Source organism: Bufo bufo, chromosome 7, assembly GCF_905171765.1.
Source record: "Bufo bufo chromosome 7, aBufBuf1.1, whole genome shotgun sequence".
NCBI lineage: Eukaryota > Metazoa > Chordata > Amphibia > Anura > Bufonidae > Bufo > Bufo bufo.
In genome coordinates, this window is record NC_053395.1 from 114,597,530 (window position 1) to 114,617,101 (window position 19,572).

General features: G+C 44.3%; 1 protein-coding gene across 1 annotated transcript in view; it reads left to right on the plus strand.

The window, feature by feature from the left end:
* Window positions 1–19,572, plus strand: part of MFSD6 (major facilitator superfamily domain containing 6) — a 218,455-nt gene that overhangs the window by 130,615 nt on the left and 68,268 nt on the right. Inside the window, exon 4 of the mRNA XM_040439711.1 lies at window positions 2,560–2,721. Within this exon, the coding sequence (XP_040295645.1) occupies window positions 2,560–2,721 (162 nt within the window). The remainder of the gene's footprint in view (window positions 1–2,559; window positions 2,722–19,572) is intronic.

Below are 19,572 nucleotides of genomic sequence, written 5' to 3' on the forward strand. Positions count from 1 at the left end.
AAACAGGTGCACTCTGTGGTCTTACTAAACCCTCAAACTGATTTTAAAATTGAGAGATTAGCCAACATGTCCTACGGTGTAGGACATGTCTGAGCTCGAGCACAGCGCCAAGGTTTCTCAAGTAGCTCGGGCCTAACATTCACCTACCTGTGCCATGTGGGCAATACCAGGAGCCAGTGGGAAAATTACAGGAGCATGAGGCTGACTCAAACAACTCACCAGTTACGTCCAGCATGTAACTATGCTAGCAATGGGAGGAGGGAGGAGTCTGCGAGTCCCACTCAAGACTGGCTGATATGGCCCAAGCCTCACAGGTGCACCTAAATGTAGCCTGTGGATGGAAAGCAGGCACATTTAAATTGGAGTTTATACAGCTCCAGGCATCTCTATATATACAAACTAAAAAGAATGGCCTGGTATTAAACAGGCAGGAAGTGCTCAAACCCACATGCAGTTGTGCATACAGTACAGACCAAAAGTTTGGACACACCTTCTCATTCAAAGAGTTTTCTTTATTTTCATGACTATGAAGGCATCAAAACTATGAATTAACACATGTGGAATTATATACATAACAAACAAGTGTGAAACAACTGAAAATGTCATATTCTAGGTTCTTCAAAGTAGCCACCTTTTGCTTTGATTACTGCTTTGCACACTCTTGGCATTCTCTTGATGAGCTTCAAGAGGTAGTCCCCTGAAATGGTCTTCCAACAGTCTTGAAGGAGTTCCCAGAGATGCTTAGCACTTGTTGGCCCTTTTGCCTTCACTCTGCGGTCCAGCTCACCCCAAACCATCTCGATTGGGTTCAGGTCCGGTGACTGTGGAGGCCAGGTCATCCGGCGCAGCACCCCATCACTCTCCTTCATGGTCAAATAGCCCTTACTTTCAAAGTTTTCCCAATTTTTCGGCTGACTGACTGACCTTCATTTCTTAAAGTAATGATGGCCACTCATTTTTCTTTACTTAGCTGCTTTTTTCTTGCCATAATACAAATTCTAACAGTCTATTCAGTAGGACTATCAGCTGTGTATCCACCTGACTTCTCCTCAACGCAACTGATGGTCCCAACCCCATTTATAAGGCAAGAAATCCCACTTATTAAACCTGACAGGGCACATCTGTGTAGGGAAAACCATTTCAGGGGACTACCTCTTGAAGCTCCTCAAGAGAATGCCAAGAGTGTGCAAAGCAGTAATCAAAGCAAAAGGTGGCTACTTTGAAGAACCTAGAATATGACATATTTTCAGTTGTTTCACACTTGTTTGTTATGTATATAATTCCACATGTGTTAATTCATAGTTTTGATGCCTTCAATGTGAATCTACAATTTTCATAGTCATGAAAATAAAGAAAATTCTTTGAATGAGAAGGTGTGTCCAAACTTTTAGTCTGTACTGTATAAATAGGGGAGCAAATCCTGCCCTTGTGGCCCGTTGCTAATGACTATCCCCAGCAAAAATGCATGTAATTTGCCCACTGGCTCCTGGTATTGCCCACATGGCACAGGTAGGTGAGTGTTAGGCCCGAGCTACTTGAGAAACCTTGGCGCGGTGCTCGGGCTCAGACATGTCCTACACCGTAGGACATGTTGGCTAATCTCTCAATTTTAAAATCAGTTTGAGGGTTTAGTAAGACCGCAGAGTGCACCTGTTCTTGCTATTATTTTGTTATATTGATTATCACATCCACATAATTGCTATCTTATGTAGGATGTCTATTGTGGTACTTGTGGTTCGCTGCGGTCATCCTCCACTGTATGCATTTTTGCTGGGGATCGTCATTAGCAACGGGCCACAAGTGCAGGATTTGCTCCCCTGTATATATGCACAACTGCATGTGGGTTTGAGCACTTCCTGCCTGTCTAATACCACGCCATTCTTTTTAGTTTGTATACTTTTTTTTTTTTGCAGGGCAGAATAATGTAATATACTATACTTTTCTGCCCTGCAAAAAAACCTATATAAACGTATGCAGTTTTTGTTAATTGTAGTGAATGGGAGATGGATGGAAACGTAAGACAATAACTTTCAATCCATTAAACGTATCCGTTTTCATCTGAATACTTTCTACTGCCTTCAAATCTTTATTTAAAAAAAAATTCACAAATGTATACTTTTTTTGTTATAATCATAAATATATTAAAATGTATGCACATCCGTCAAACGTATGTTTAAAAAAGATAACTTTTTTTTATTTTTTTTACTGCATGTCTAAACCTGATGTACAACAAAAAGGAGACGTGAACAGCACCTAGGATAGCAGGACCCCTTTAGTGTGTTAATTCAGTATAGTAGCAATAAACCTCTTGTAGGATTTATGTAAATAATTACATGTATCTGTTAGCATTGTGACGCTCATTTGTGGAAACATTCTGGGTCTTAATCATGAAAAATAACAGTGGATTGCTCTTACTAAACAGTTTGATCTCTTAATTTATTTTTAAGAGACTCTGTTAGAAGCGGTTATCGTCCGTTTCCTTTCAACTCGCATCCATGAAAAACCAGATTGCATGAAGTGATTATTACCTAATGATTAAGCTGTTATTGGTCTTCACAGGTGTGACCCATGCAGCCATATGGGCAGCTTGCATTTCATATCTGAGTGCCGCAGTTCCACCAGCATTACGGACGTCTGCTCAAGGCATCCTTCAGGGTCTGCATCTTGGACTTGGTAGAGGATGTGGTGCAATGATTGGAGGTGTATTGGTCAATTTCTTTGGTAAGATTTAACATTCTCGGTTAAGACTTTTCTTATTTCATTGAGCATTCACTATTGAGGTGGATGAATTTGTTAAATTATGTGTGGGTATCTCCACTTCAGTAGTTTGAGTAGTGGCCTGAAAGATAACTACCAGACTGGGTAGTCCCTTCACTTCTCTGAAACAGAAGAATATTACCATAGTGTATCACAGATTATCACTAAGAAATTGTGTTTTCATTAGAAAGCCGTTATTTATCAAATTAAATAGTTTTATTTTCTGTTCATCTTATGTTTGTCTGATTTATATACAGTCTGTATATAGTTATGTATGGAGACTTACTGGAAGTACTCCATGATATGGAGACTTATTGGCAATGCTCCATTATGTAAAGAGGTATCTCCCAAGAAAGGGAACCATCTCGCCAATGCCACTATTGGAAGTGGCTCCCCATGAGTCAAAATCCAACAAGCCTTGGGATTTAACAGACATAGTAACATGGTTTGTAAGGCTAAAAAAAAAACATCCATCCAGTTCGACCGGTTATCCTGCAAGTTGATCCAGAGGAAAGCAAAAAATCCTGTGAGGTAGAAGCCAATTTTCCTCATTTTAGGGGGGGGAAAAATTCCTTGTTGACGGCAATCAGAATAACTCCCTGGATCAACAACCCATCTTTAGTAACTATAGCCTGTAATAATATTATACTACAGAAATACATCCAGGCCCCTCTTAAACTCTTTTAGTGAACTCCCCATCACCACCTCCTCATGCAGAGAGTTCCATAGTCTCACTGCTCTTACCGTAAAGAATCATTTTCTATGTTTGTGTACAAACCTTCTTTCCTCCCGACGCAGAGGATGTCCCCTCGTCACAGTCACAGTCCTGGGGATAAATAGATGATGGGAGAGATCTCTGATATATTTATACATAGTAATAAATCACATCTCAGTTTTTTTCTAAACTATACAGTAACCTTAATTTTGATCTTTCTGGGTACTGTAATTCTCTCATTCCAGTTGCCCTTATCTGAACCTTGTCCAGCTCTGCTATGTCTGTCTTGTTCACAGGAGCCCAGAACTGTACACAGTACTCAATGTGTGGTCTGACTTGTGATTTGTAAAGTGAAGAATATAAGGGTACTTTCACACTAGTGTTGTTAGAATCCGGCAGGCAGTTCCGGCAAGCCGTGTACAAACGGATAGCTTTTTTTCCCGGATCAGTTACATGGATCTGGTGATATACCGTATCAGTCTCATCCAGTATCATCCGAAATAACGGATCCGGTATTTAAATTTTTTCAAAGATCAAAAGCCCGGGCGCATGCGCAGACCGGAAAACTGGATCCGGCGATGCGGCAATTTCTGCAACACTTGGTACTGGCATTAATACATCTCTATGGAAATTAATGCTGGATCCGTCAGGTGTGGTATTGTTCCAGGATTTTGGCCGGAAAAAATACAGCAGCAAGCTGCGGTATTTTGTCTGGTCAAATACCTTACAAGGGACGGAACGGAAGACATCCTGATGCATACTGAACGGATTGCGTTCCATTCATAATGCATTAGTACAAAACTGATGCGTTTTTTTATATCGGAAAAGAATAACGCTAGTGTGAAAGTACCCTAACATTGTCAAAATCCCAAGGGTTTGTTAAAGTCGGATCTTGACTGATAGGGAGCTACTTTCAACTGGTGACATTGGCGAGATAGTTGTCTTTCTTGGGAAATGCCTCTTTGCATATGGAATATACAGTAGGTAACATACAATAATATATTATATATTCAGTCTTGTTTAGACTATCCTGAACGTCTACCAGCACACCACATATAGTAAAGAACACCATAGTTGGGACATGTAAAGATGCAGCCAACAAGTAACTAAACAGTGAGGAATGTGCCCTGTCTGTAGATATAAGGGTCCATTCAGACCTCCTCAAGACATTTGCGGTCCGCAAATTGCGGATTTGCAAAACACTGATACCGCACATGGCCAGCCCTGTGATAGAAATGCCTATTGTCTGCAATTGCGGGTAAGAATAGGACATGTTATATCTTTTTTGCGGGGCCATGGAACGGAACTATGGATGCAGACAGCACATGGTGTGCTATCCGCATCTTTTGTGGCCCCATTAACCCCTTCAGGACCCTGCCATTTTTTACCTTCAGGACCAGGTCATTTTTTGCAAATCTGACATGTCACTTTATGTGGTGATAATTTTTTTACTTATCCAAGCCATTCTGAGACTGTTTGCTCATCACATTTTGTTCTTCACGACAGTGGTAAATTTAAGTTCAAATATTTTATTTTTATTTATAAAAAAAAACTACGAAATTTACCAAAGATTTGGAAAAATTAGAAATTTTTCAAAATTTCAATTTCTCTGCTTTTAAAACAGATATTGATACCTCCTAAAATTGTTCTTACTTTACATTACCCATGTCTACTTCATGTTTGGATCATTTTGTAAATTACATTTTCTTTTTTCAGGACGTTAGAAGGCTTAGAAGTTTAGAAGTAAATTTTAAAAATTTTTCAGAATTTCCAAAACCCACTTTTTAAGGACCAGTTCAGGTCTGAAGTCACTTTGTGGGGTTACATAACAAAAACCACCCATAAATGGCCCCATTTTAGAAACTGCATCCCTCAAAGTATTCAAAACTGATTTTACAAACTTCCTTAACCCTTTAGAAAAGGAAAATGTAGATGAATTTTCAGAATTTCACTTTTTTGGCAAATTTTCAATTTTAATCCATTTTTTCCAGTAACAAAGCAAAACGCCAAACAAAACTTAATATTTATTGCCCTGATTCTGTAGTTTACAAAAACGGCCCAAATGTGGTCGTAAACTGCTGTATAGGCACACGGCAGGGTGCAGAAGGAAAGGAACGCCATATGGTTTTTGGAGGGCAGATTTCACTAGGATAATTTTAAGATGCCATGTCACATTTGAAGCTCCCCTGATGCCCCCCTAGAGTAGAAACTCCCAAAAAAGAGGTCATGTGGTATTTTTATAGAGCAGGTTGTTACAGAAGCGATTTGATGCATGTATCTTTACAGAGGAAGATGTTCTAAGTTTGCTGTCTAAGGTGAAGACAGATAAGTCACAGGGGCCTGATGAGATACACCCAAAATTATTAAAAGAGCTTAGTGGTGAGCTGGCAAAACCGTTAACAGATTTATTTAACCAATCATTAGTAACAGGAGTCGTCCCGGAAGATTGGAAATTGGCAAATGTCGTGCCCATTCACAAGAAAGGTAGTAGGGAGGAATCGAGCAACTATAGACCAGTGAGTCTGACATCAATAGTAGGCAAATTAATGGAAACCCTATTAAAGGATAGGATTGTGGAACATCTAAAATCCCATGGATCGCAAGATGAAAAACAACATGGGTTTACTTCAGGGAGATCATGTCAAACAAATCTTATAGATTTTTTTGACTGGGTGAATAAAATAATAGACGGTGGAGGTGCAGTAGACATCGCATATCTAGATTTTAGTAAGGCTTTTGACACTGTCCCACATAGAAGACTTATCAATAAACTGCAGTCATTGAGCATGGACTCCCATATTGTTGAGTGGATTAGGCAGTGGCTGAGTGACAGACAACAGAGGGTTGTAGTCAATGGAGAACATTCAAAACAAGGTAATGTTACCAGTGGGGTTCCACAGGGATCTGTACTGGGACCGATTTTGTTTAATATCTTCATAAGTGATATTGCAAAAGGCCTCGCTGGTAAGGTTTGTCTTTTTGCTGATGACACAAAGATATGTAACAGGGTTGATGTTCCTGGAGGGAAACGCCAAATGGAAAAGGATTTAGGAAAACTAGAAGAATGGTCAGAACTCTGGAAACTGAAATTTAATGTGGATAAGTGCAAGATAATGCACCTGGGGCGTAAAAACCCAAGGGCAGAATATAGAATATTTGACACAGTCCTGACCTCAGTATCTGAGGAAAGGGATTTAGGAGTAATTATTTCAGAAGACTTAAAGGTGGGAAGACAATGTAATAGAGCAGCACGAAATGCCAGCAGAATGCTTGGATGTATAGGGAGAGGTATAAGCAGTAGAAAGAGTGAAGTGCTTATGCCGCTGTACAGAACACTGGTGAGACCTCACTTGGAGTATTGTGCGCAGTACTGGAGGCCATATCTCCAGAAGGATATAGATACTCTAGAGAGAGTTCAGAGAAGAGCTACTAAACTAGTACATGGATTGCAGGATAAAACTTACCAGGAAAGGTTAAAGGACCTTAATATGTATAGCTTGGAAGAAAGAAGAGACAGAGGGGATATGATAGAAACTTTTAAATACATAAAGGGAATCAACTCGGTAAAGGAAGAGAGCATATTTAAAAGAAGAAAAACTACCACAAGAGGACACAGTTTTAAATTAGAGGGGCAAAGGTTTAAAAGTAATATCAGGAAGTATTACTTTACTGAGAGAGTAGTGGATGCATGGAATAGCCTTCCTGCAGAAGTGGTAGCTGCAAATACAGTGAAGGGGTTTAAGCATGCATGGGATAGGCATAAGGCCATCCTTCATATAAGATAGGGCCGGGGGCTATCCATAGTATTCAGTATATTGGGCAGACTAGATGGGCCAAATGGTTCTTATCTGCCGACACATTCTATGTTTCTAATACCAAATATGAATACTTTTTTTTTTTGTTTCAGTTTTACATAATAAAGCATTTTTGAAAAAACATATTTTTTAGTCTTTATATTCTGAAAGCCATAGTTTTTTTTTTGGTTTTTTTTTGGGGGGCGACTGTCTTATGTAGGGTCTCATTTTTTTCCATATGAGATGACTGTTTGGTACTATTTTGGGGTGCGTATGACTTTTTGATCGCTTGGTATTACACTTTTTGTGATGTAAGGTGACAAAAAATGGCTTGACACCATTTCTATTTTTTTTTATGGTTTTCAGCTGAGGGGTTAGGTCATGTGATATTTTAATAGAGCAGGTCGTTACAGATGTGGAAATACTTAATATGTATACTTTTTATTTATCTAAGGTTTACACAATATCATTTTTTAAACAAAAAAAAATCATGTTTTAGTGTCTCCATAGTCTGAGAGCCATATTTTTTTATTTTTTTTTGGCAATTGTCTTAGGTAGGGGCTCATTTTTTTCTGGGATGAGGGGACTGTTAGATTGCTTGGTGTTGCACTTTTAGTGATGTACGGTGTTCACCTGATGGGTTAGGTCATATGATATTTTTATAGAGCTGGTCGATACGGATGCAGCGATATCTAATATGTCTTCTTTTATTTTTTCCCTATTTTTTACAATTTGTTTTTACTTTATTTTGGGAAAAGGCTGCTTTTTTTTTTTTTATATACTTTTTTCACTTATTTTTTTTGTCCCACTCTGGGACTTCAACTTTTGGGAGTCTGATCCCCTTTACAATGTATCACAATATTTCTGTCACCAATGCGTCTTAAAATTTACAGATGACGACAAGACTTTTTAGCCTTGTCGCCATTTGCGACAGGGCTGCGGCGGTGCATGGGAGCCAATAATTCCTTGCCCCGCAGCCGATCACCTATGCTACAGGCTACACACCTCATTGCTGTGTCATCACGCCCACCTGTGCTGGGATATCACTACCAAATAGACCTGGTCTATTTGGTAGTGAAATCCCAGCGTAGGCTGTGCGTCACACCATCCTGGGCCGTGCCAGCAGCTAGTGAGCGCCAGTGAAAGGACACAAGTGAGTATAAGATTTTAGCTTTTTTTATTTTTTTTTTCTATTTTTTTTTTAAGTGCCAACATTACTGGCCATAAGGGAGCACTGGGGGGACATCACTGGCCATAAGGGGGGCACTGAGGGGACATTACTGGCCATAAGGGGGGCACTGAGGGGACATCACTGGCCATAATGGGGCCACTGAGGGGACATCACTGGCCATAAGGGAGCCACTGAGGGGACATTACTGTCCGTAAGGGGACCACTGAGGGGACATTACTGTCCGTAAGGGGACCACTGAGGGGACATTACTGTCCGTAAGGGGACCACTGAGGGGACATTACTGGCCGTAAGGGGGCCACTGAGGGGACATTACTGGCCGTAAGGGGGCCACTGGGGGGGACATTACTGGCCGTAAGATTACTGGCCGTAAGGGGGCCACTGGGGGGGACATTACTGGCCGTAAGGGGGCCACTGGGGGGGACATTACTGGCCGTAAGGGGGCCACTGGGGGGGACATTACTGGCCGTAAGGGGGCCACTAGGGGGGACATTACTGGCCGTAAGGGGGCCACTAGGGGGGACATTACTGGCCGTAAGGGGGCCACTGGGGGGGACATTACTGGCCGTAAGGGGGCCACTGGGGGGGACATTACTGGCCGTAAGGGGGCCACTGGGGGGGACATTACTGGCCGTAAGGGGGCCACTGGGGGGGGACATTACTGGCCGTAAGGGGGCCACTGGGGGGGGACATTACTGGCCGTAAGGGGGCCACTGGAGGGGACATTACTGGCTGTAAGGGGGCCACTGGGGGGGACATTACTGGCCGTAAGGGGGCCACTGGGGGGGACATTACTGGCCGTAAGGGGGCCACTGGGGGGGACATTACTGGCCGTAAGGGGGCCACTGGGGGGGACATTACTGGCCGTAAGGGGGCCACTGGGGGGGACATTACTGGCCGTAAGGGGGCCACTGGGGGGGACAGTATTGGGGGAAATTACTACTGTGGAGCATATTTCTACTGTGGGGGCAGTGAGGGGGGAAATTAATCTAAGGTTTTATTATTATAACTGGGCTGGCACTCTGGCATTTATAATTGCTGTAGACACTATAGGAACATTATTTCTAGTGGGGTCACTATTTTTTCAGCAGTATAGTACCTGGGGCATTGGGGAGCACCACAAGCACAGTATTGGGAATGGCAGCAGGATGACATTGTTGGGACACCAGGATGGGGAGGTTGATGGAAAAATATTAAAATTTAACTTGTCTGTAACAAACTCTGTAGAGACGAGATGCGGCTGAAAGACTTAGTCATGGAGGTCTGGGTCAAATGGAGGAGAAGAGGAAAGAGAAGGTTTACTTGACAGGAGATGTAAGAGGTATGTGGTGCTGTATTCTCCTATATGTAGTGCTGGGCTCATTACTGTGACCTGCGTCTCCTCTTCTCCAAGTCTTTTTATTTTTTATTTTTATTATTATTATAATTATATATTTTCAATTTGGCGCCTAAAAATTTAATTTGGCTCCTAATTTTTTCAGCTTAGGAGCCAATGGCTCCTGTTTATTTATTTTTTAGTCTGGAGCACTGCCATCTGTTAGAACAGTCCTCCATTGCCACCTATCTCTTCTATTCTGATGCCCCTAGAATGATAAGCCCGCTAGTCTTTATTGCTGCCCTTGCAATAGGTAGAAGATATTCTGCCCCCACTGTCATAATACACGACATGACCTCAATAGCCTTGCCAAGCTCCAGGTCAAACCTAACAATGCACACACCATCCATCCATGCTGAGAAGAATTCCCAGGGCCGGAGGATGTTTCATGTTAGCACCCCGTTTGCAGCCAACTGAGCGCCCAGCACCCTCTGGAGTTAAAATGGTGTAAGACCCACCCATAGTGAAACCTTTGTAGATTATCTGTGTAGAATGAGATTACAATGTTGGTCCAGCTAGTCGCAAACTTCTGAAGTGAGGCTGATTGAGCTATGGCTGACGTCACCAGGCAGCTCCGTGATCTTGTTCTAAGCGTCTTCTGAGGACTGTACCCGGAAACCTGCTTAGACTCTTGGATACCAGAGGCGCATTGATGCAGGCATCAGTTCTGGCATATGTGAGCATGGCAGAGGGAGCACTGCAAGTCATTACAGAAGCAGTCAGGGGGCCTGGCACTGCTGGACCACCCTGACTGTGGACTTTAACCACCTCCGGACCGCCTAACGCAGATTCGCGTTCCGGAGGTGGCAGCGCTGTGCACAGTCACGCATCTACGCGTCATCTCGCGAGACGCGAGATTTCCTGTGAACGCGCGTTCACAGGATCGGAAGGTAAGCGAGTGGATCTCCAGCCTGCCAACGGCGATCGTTCGCTGGCAGGCTGGAGATGTGATTTTTTTTTAACCCCTAACAGGTATATTAGACGCTGTTTTGATAACAGCGTCTAATATACCTGCTACCTGGTCCTCTGGTGGTCCCCTTTGTTTGGATCGACCACCAGAGGACACAGGCAGCTCAGTAATATGTTGCACCACTACACTACACCCCCCCCCCTGTCACTTATTAACCCCTTATTCACCCTTGATCACCCCTGATCACCCCATATAGACTCCCTGATCACCCCCCTGTCATTGATTACCCCCCTGTCATTGATCACCCCCCTGTAAAGCTCCATTCAGATGTCCGCATGATTTTTACGGATCCACTGATAGATGGATCGGATCCGCAAAACGCATACGGACGTCTGAATGGAGCCTTACAGGGGCGTGATCAATGACTGTGGTGATCACCCCATATAGACTCCCTGATCACCCCCCTGTCATTGATTACCCCCCTGTCATTGATCACCCCTCTGTAAAGCTCCATTCAGATGTCCGCATGATTTTTACGGATCCACTGATAGATGGATCGGATCCGCAAAACGCATACGGACGTCTGAATGGAGCCTTACAGGGGCGTGATCAATGACTGTGGTGATCACCCCATATAGACTCCCTGATCACCCCCCTGTCATTGATCACCCCCCTGTTATTGATCACCCCCCCCTGTGAGGCTGCATTCAGATGTCCGTATGATTTTTACGGATCCACGGATACATGGATCGGATCCGCAAAACGCATACGGACATCTGAATGGAGCCTTACAGGGGCGTGATCAATGACAGGGGGGGTGATCACCCCATATAGACTCCCTGATCACCCCCCTGTCATTGATCACCCCCCTGTCATTGATCACCCCTCTGTAAGGCTCCATTCAGACATTTTTTTGGCCCAAGTTAGCGGAAATTATTATTTTTTTCTTACAAAGTCTCATATTCCACTAACTTGTGTCAAAAAATTAAATCTCACATGAACTCACCATACCCCTCATGGAATCCAAATGCGTAAAATTTTTTAGACATTTATATTCCAGACTTCTTCTTACGCTTTAGGGCCCCTAGAATGCCAGGGCAGTATAAATACCCCACATGTGACCCCATTTCGGAAAGAAGACACCCCCAGGTATTCCGTGAGGGGCATATTGAGTCCATGAAAGATTGAAATTTTTGTCCCAAGTTAGCGGAAAGGGAGACTTTGTGAGAAAAAAATAAATAAAATCAATTTCCGCTAACTTGTGCCAAAATTTTTTTTTTTATATGAACTCGCCATGCCCCTCATTGAATACCTTGGGGTGTCTTCTTTCCAAAATGGGGTCAGATGTGGGGTATTTATACTGCCCTGGCATTCTAGGGGCCCTAAAGCTTGAGTAGAAGTCTGGGATCCAAATGTCTAAAAATGCCCTCATAAAAGGAATGTGGGCCCCTTTGCGCATCTAGGCTGCAAAAAAGTGTCACACATGTGGTATCGCCGTACTCAGGAGAAGTTGGGGAATGTGTTTTGGGGTGTCATTTTACATATACCCATGCTGGGTGAGAGAAATATCTTGGCAAAAGACAACTTTTCCCATTTTTTTATACAAAGTTGGCATTTGACCAAGATATTTATCTCACCCAGCATGGGTATATGTAAAATGACACCCCAAAACACATTCCCCAACTTCTCCTGAATACGGAGATACCACATGTGTGACACTTTTTTGCAGCCTAGGTGGGCAAAGGGGCCCACATTCCAAAGAGCACCTTTCGGATTTCACTGGCCATTTTTTACAGAATTTGATTTCAAACTCCTTACCACACATTTGGGCCCCTAGAATGCCAGGGCAGTATAACTACCCCACAAGTGACCCCATTTTGGAAAGAAGACACCCCAAGGTATTCCGTGAGGGGCATGGCGAGTTCCTAGAATTTTTTATTTTTTGTCACAAGTTAGCGGAAAATGATGATTTTTTTTTTTTCCTTACAAAGTCTCATATTCCACTAACTTGTGACAAAAAATAAAAACTTCCATGAACTCACTATGCCCATCAGCGAATACCTTGGGGTGTCTTCTTTCCAAAATGGGGTCACTTGTGGGGTAGTTATACTGCCCTGGCATTCTAGGGGCCCAAATGTGTGGTAAGGAGTTTGAAATCAAATTCTGTAAAAAATGACCGGTGAAATCCGAAAGGTGCTCTTTGGAATGTGGGCCCCTTTGCCCACCTAGGCTGCAAAAAAGTGTCACACATGTGGTATCGCCGTACTCAGGAGAAGTTGGGGAATGTGTTTTGGGGTGTCCTTTTACATATACCCATGCTGGGTGAGAGAAATATCTTGGCAAAAGACAACTTTTCCCATTTTTTTATACAAAGTTGGCATTTGACCAAGATATTTATCTCACCCAGCATGGGTATATGTAAAATGACACCCCAAAACACATTCCCCAACTTCTCCTGAATACGGAGATACCACATGTGTGACACTTTTTTGCAGCCTAGGTGGGCAAAGGGGCCCACATTCCAAAGAGCACCTTTCGGATTTCACTGGCCATTTTTACAGAATTTGATTTCAAACTCCTTACCACACATTTGGGCCCCTAGAATGCCAGGGCAGTATAACTACCCCACAAGTGACCCCATTTTGGAAAAAAGGGCATAGTGAGTTCATAGAACTTTTTATTTTTTGTCACAAGTTAGTGGAATATGAGACTTTGTAAGAAAAAAAAAAAAAAGAAAAAAAAATCATCATTTTCCGCTAACTTGTGACAAAAAATAAAAAGTTCTATGAACTCACTATGCCCATCAGCGAATACCTTATGGTGTCTACTTTCCGAAATGGGGTCATTTGTGGGGTGTTTGTACTGTCTGGGCATTGTAGAATCTCAGGAAACATCACAGGTGCTCAGAAAGTCAGAGCTGCTTCAAAAAGCGGAAATTCACATTTTTGTGCCATAGTTTGTAAACGCTATAACTTTTACCCAAACCATTTTTTTTTTACCCAAACATTTTTTTTTATCAAAGACATGTATAACAATAAATTTAGAGCAAAATTTATATATGGATGTCGTTTTTTTTGCAAAATTTTACAACTGAAAGTGAAAAATGACATTTTTTTGCAAAAAAATCGTTAAATTTCGATTAATAACAAAAAAAAGTAAAAATGTCAGCAGCAATGAAATACCACCAAATGAAAGCTCTATTAGTGAGAAGAAAAGGAGGTAAAATTCATTTGGGTGGTAAGTTGCATGACCGAGCAATAAACCGTGAAAGTAGTGTAGGTCAGAAGTGTAAAAAGTGGCCTGGTCATTAAGGGTGTTTAAGCCATAGGGGCTGAGGTGGTTAAGACGCAGGCACACTTTTTAGCAAGATTTTTTCTCTTGCTAAAAAAAGTGCGTCTTATCGTCTTAAAAAATGTTTGCCTTTCTTTGCCTTGAGATTTTGCCTTGCTTAGTTAGCAAAATCTTCTCCTGTGACAGTACACCACTCCTGTTAAGAAATTGGCACGAGATAGAGGGTCATCTGAGGCTACCCATCCATTAGCACCTCCCATTGAAATGCAGTTAGCCTTCCGTAGTTTCCTGGTCTTTCAAGAGCTGCTTCCTGAAAGAAAATGGTTTAGGCTCATTGCATTTTATAGAAGTTGCTGATGGATGGAGTTACATTACATGCTCCTCCATTAAAGGAAATCTGTCGCCAGGATAATCACTATTGAAGTAAAGCCATGGCCTAATAGCACTTAGTACCTTATTTCCAGAGGTGCCTTTGTTTCAGCAATAGATGTTTTCTATCCTCTCAAAATCCAGTTTATTTGGTATGCAAATGAGTCAGTAAGGTGCCCCGAGGGGCATCACTCTTGCAGGAAGGAGCCCAGGCATACCCCCTGCTAGTGCCCAAGCTCACCCTCATGCTGGGAGCAGGGAAAAGGGGGGCAGAGTTATGGCTTGAATGTGATGGAGGAGGGGTGGATGGACACATTGTGGCAGGGGGCATGCCTGGGCTCCTTCCTGCAAGAATGACGCCCCTCTGGGCACCTTACTGGCTCATTTGTTTTACCTGTCTAATATTAAAGGGACAAGCAGAATGGTGAATAATTTGTTATGGTGAAGGGAAGGACCTCTTTATTAGCGAACCAAAGGGCCTAAGAAATAGAGTCCCAGACTGTTCTCAGTGGTAGACCGCTGAGGGTAGTGTTTGGCTGCCCTTTCTCAGCACAGGACAGTAGTAGGAGAATCAGTCCAGTGCTGCAGAATGGAGTTAATATAACATGTTTTAAGGCTGGGTTCACATCACATTTTATGCCTCCATTTGACGTACACGTTAGGAAAAAAACTGATACAAAAGCGCAGCACACCATGTTCTGCACAGTCTGGTAAAAAAAATATAATAATAATTTCTTTACAATGGAACTGTATGGCATCAGTCTGAGGCATCCGTTAAATGTATACATTAAACGGACAGGAAAAACGTGATGTGAACCCACACTAAGCCGTTGTAGGGTTTGTCCAAAAGTTTTAATGATCTTGGAAAGCCTTTTTAAACTTTTGTGATGTCTATGTACTATAAACATGAGATATGGGACTTTCTAATGTGAATATTAACATGATAAATCTATCATTTATGTAGTAATAGTCATTTGAACATTCGTAATGTTTAACTATATTTAGGGTGAATAGTACTTCTCTGGAACTCTCTGCCTGAGGAGGTGGTGATGATGAATTCACTAAAAGAGTTAGGCTAAGTTCACACGAACGTGTGTGATCTGTGGCCGTATTGCGGCCCGCAAATCGCGGGCCGCAATACACGGCCACAGTTCCGTGTGAATTCCGCATCACGGATGCGGACCCATTCACTTCAATGGGTCCGCAAATCCGGAATCGCGGAATGGCCGCACGGGACGGGACCCCTCGGAAGCACTACGGAGTGCCTCCGTGGGGTTACGTCCCGTACTTCCGTTCCGCTAAAAGATAGAACAAGTCCTATTTTTTTGCGGAACGGCCGGATCGCGGACCCATTAAAGTGAATGGGTCCGCGATCCGATGCGGCTGACCTACGGCCGGCGATCGTGCATTGCGGCCCGCTATTTACGGGCCGCAGCACAGGCACGGGTCACACACGTTCATGTGAACTCGGCCTTAAAGACGGGCCTGTATTTCTGGAGTGTAATAATATTACAGGCTATAGTTATTACATTTCTGGATAAGGGTTGTTGATCCAGGGAGTTATTCTGATTTGAGTCTGGAAGTCATTTTTTGCCCTAAAATTAGGAACATTTGGCTTCTACCTCATGGTTATTTTTTTTTTTTTTGGGAATTTTGTAGAATAATAGGCTGAACTAATGCCCATAATTTTTTTTAGCCTTACAAACTATTACTATGTACCTAGATACAAAAGCAGATAAAACAAGCATATTTCTTAGTGATACCTATTGCTAGCATGTACATCCTTACCATATTGCGTTTTTATTTATGCCCTGAAGGTTAGTGTTCATGGACTCTGTATGCTGTATACAAATACAGTACAAGGAACACCAACCACCTAAGGCTATTTTCACATCTGTACTGTGGTTTCGGTTTAGAATTGAAGACACAGCACTCTGCCAATATCCATGACTCCTGACGAACCACAAACATAATTTGTTTCCTGATCTGAGGAAGGAACCGTTCCTGCCCAGAAACGCGTAATCTGTTGAAACTATAAATAAAAGCAATAAACTTGCCTTCAAGCCTGGACCTTCCTGGTTGTGCCGCACCTGACCCGAATTTTCTTTAAATAAGAACAGTTACAATCTGCAATTTAACATATAATCTTCAACATCAATTACTTTCTTAGATTTGAATCTTTTGGGAGAGTGGAACACACAAGAATACAGTAACTTCTACCTATAGAAAGGAGATCTCTGAAAGCACTTCATTACATGCCCATGCAAATCATCCAACACACACACTGAGAGCCATTTTCCTGGGTGAAACAATTATAAAGAACTTCAGAATATTTTCATATGCTTGCAGAAGCAAGTGGATGATTAACAGAGACACTAATAAATCCACCAAAATGTCTCACCGAGAGCTTTCAAATCACTGAACAAAAGCACCATTGACTTTCCTATTTGTCCTAGAATCTGACATTGTGATATTTGCCTCTATTATTTGAAGATGATGAATTAGAACAACTTTTACATAATGATTGTCTATAGGGCGACAGTTTTCTCCTAGTTGTCTTCCTTCACCTAATTCACACACAACCTGTTTGCATTGCATGGGATCTTTTAGATGTTGCAGAGTGTGTACTCATGTTAGACATTAATTTTAACATGGAGTCAGTAGTTACTGCACTTTTTGCAGTAAACAGTATGTAGGCAGTACATCCAGTTGGTGCACAACACACATTTTAGAGCATTTTTTCACATGATGTAGCAAAAAATAACAATCGCAGCATTTCTGTAGCAGCAAAACACTTTAGAGAATGTCATGGAGGCAAGGTTGCCTCTTTCAGGGTATTAAAAGCAACGGAGCGGGGGCGCAGCCTTAGCGCAGGGCGAGCTGACTTAGGGGGAAGACCGGAGGCTAGGAGAGGGTTAAAATGGACGGGGGTATGTTTAGGGGTTGGTTGAGTTGGGTGGGGAGGAGTTGGTTTTGAGGCGGGAAAATATAAGACTGGGAGGCGGAGCTTTGGGTCAGTTGCAGCCTTCCAACGTGGAATTTAGACATGGCCTCCCTGGACGAGTTGCTGGCGGCATTGAGGGACGCGGTGCAGGTACATGGAGTGGATTTTATGCAGCAATCCATCCAGGCTGCCCTCCTCCCTCCCGCCCCGCCGGTTGCGGTAGCTCGCGCTGTCAGGGCCAGGAGATCTGTCCCCCCTGAGCGCTTGAGCCCAGAAGCTACCCCCCGGGTCCGCCGACGCATTAGAAGCCCCGCCAGGGACCCTCCGCTGAGGTCTGGGGTGTCTTTGGCCAACCGGACCCCCAGACGCAGCGGGAGGAATTCAGCATCGCGTGGCGGGCCGGCGGGAGAGGGTCAGGCTTCCCCTAGACCAGTCTCCCTTTCAGCACGGGGGAGGGATCGTTCCCAGGCGGCGACGTCCCCGCGAGAAGCTCCGCGTCGGGGTCGAGCCAGGAGGACATCACCTGTGGAGAGAAGAAGTGTCGCGGCTGGGCTGTCTGCGGGCTTGGGCCTACCGGTGAGTGAAGAGCTGGCGTCTCCGGCGCTGCGGCAGAGGGTTTCTGGCCGGCAGCTTCAGTGTGAGGAGGATCGGTGCGCAGCGGCTGGATCTGATGCAGGTACGCCGCGACCCCTGGCGGTGGGTCGGCGGCATGGCAGCCAGATTAACGTCAGGGAGGAAGCTGGGGTCATATACACGGAACGGCGGCATGGTGTGGCGGCTGGCTGCAGGACCGCAGCTGAGCCGGTAACTGGGGGAGCAGGAGCGATTGTGGAACAGCGGCCAGAGGATGAGGCCTGCCCGGCTGGGGTGCGGACGGTTACCCTCCCCTCACGACGGCGTTCTGAGGGGGAGGCTGCGATTATGGAGGAAGGAGAGCTGGAATCGGGAGAGGATGTCGCGGCAGGCGGAAGAGATGACGCAACTCTGGAACTGGCCGTGCCATGTGGAGCGAGCTCGCCGGCGGGGACTTCTCTGAGGGAAGAGGCGGCTGCCGGAGGATCTGTCCGGGGACGGCCAGGTGAGATGACTACGGGGCAGATGTTAGCTGGGAGTGATGTTCAGTATAGTGGGGGGGGTTCAGATAATTTGGCGCGGGAGGTTCTGTCAGGGATGTTGTCTTTGTTGTCACGGTTGGGGTCAGGAGCACCTTCATCTCCGGCGTCGGTCTGGGCGCCCGTGCAGGCGGGCGGGACCCTAGGGCAAGTGACGGTGCAAGGTACGGCGGGTGTTGGGGATAGCGTGGGCACCGGTGGTGTGCAGGCCTCTGCGGCGGGGGGTAGAAGTGAAGTGGGGGATGGCGTTCGGTTGTCGGATGCAGCAAAAGGTGAAATTTACGTGTGCTTTGAAGGGCCATTGGGGTCTCATTTAAAGCAAGAAATCAGGGAGAAGATATGGAGGGATGAATATGTAGAAATATTTTCCTTGCTTCCTTTAGAAAAATTTAATTTGGATCGTGGAAGGCCAGATGACAGTAAAAAGGAGGACGAGGAAAGGAGGCGGTACAGGTTGATCCCACGTACGTTTCAGAATTGGCTGCAGGCATTTGCGATTTTGGCCAGCGTGGTTGGGGAAAAATCGCCTGAACATTGCTCTTCGCTGTTCTGTTATATGGATGCGATAGGGGAGGCTCATCGGACGTATGGGGGCGTGGCGTGGCTCAGGTATGATGAGCAGTTCCGGCAACGGAAGGCGGTTAGGCCTAATATAAGGTGGGATCATAAAGACATCGGTCTCTGGATGCGATTGATGGCGGCACCTAGGAGTGGCCCGCAGCCTTTTCGGGGACCGGCCGGGGGTCCCTCGGCTTATGAATCACAGGGAGGAGGTAGAAAAGGCTGTTGTTGGCAATACAATGAGGGACATTGTAGGTTCTTGTCGGATTGCAGGTACAAGCACGAGTGTTCCGGTTGCGGCGGTTCCCATAGTTTGTCGCGCTGCTTCAAGCGAGGGAAGGGTAAGGGACCCGAGGTTGTGCAGAAGAGGGGTGACTCCGGTGAGGGTGGGAGAGATGGAGCCCTATTTAAAGAGTTATCCAAATAAGGAGGTTGGGCGGTTTTTGCTGGCGGGGTTTACTAAGGGTTTTGTGATCCCGTGTAGTTCAGTTGTGCCGTGTTTGTCGGTGCGGAATTTGCCATCAGCGTTGCGTCATCCGGATGTGGTGAGGGAGA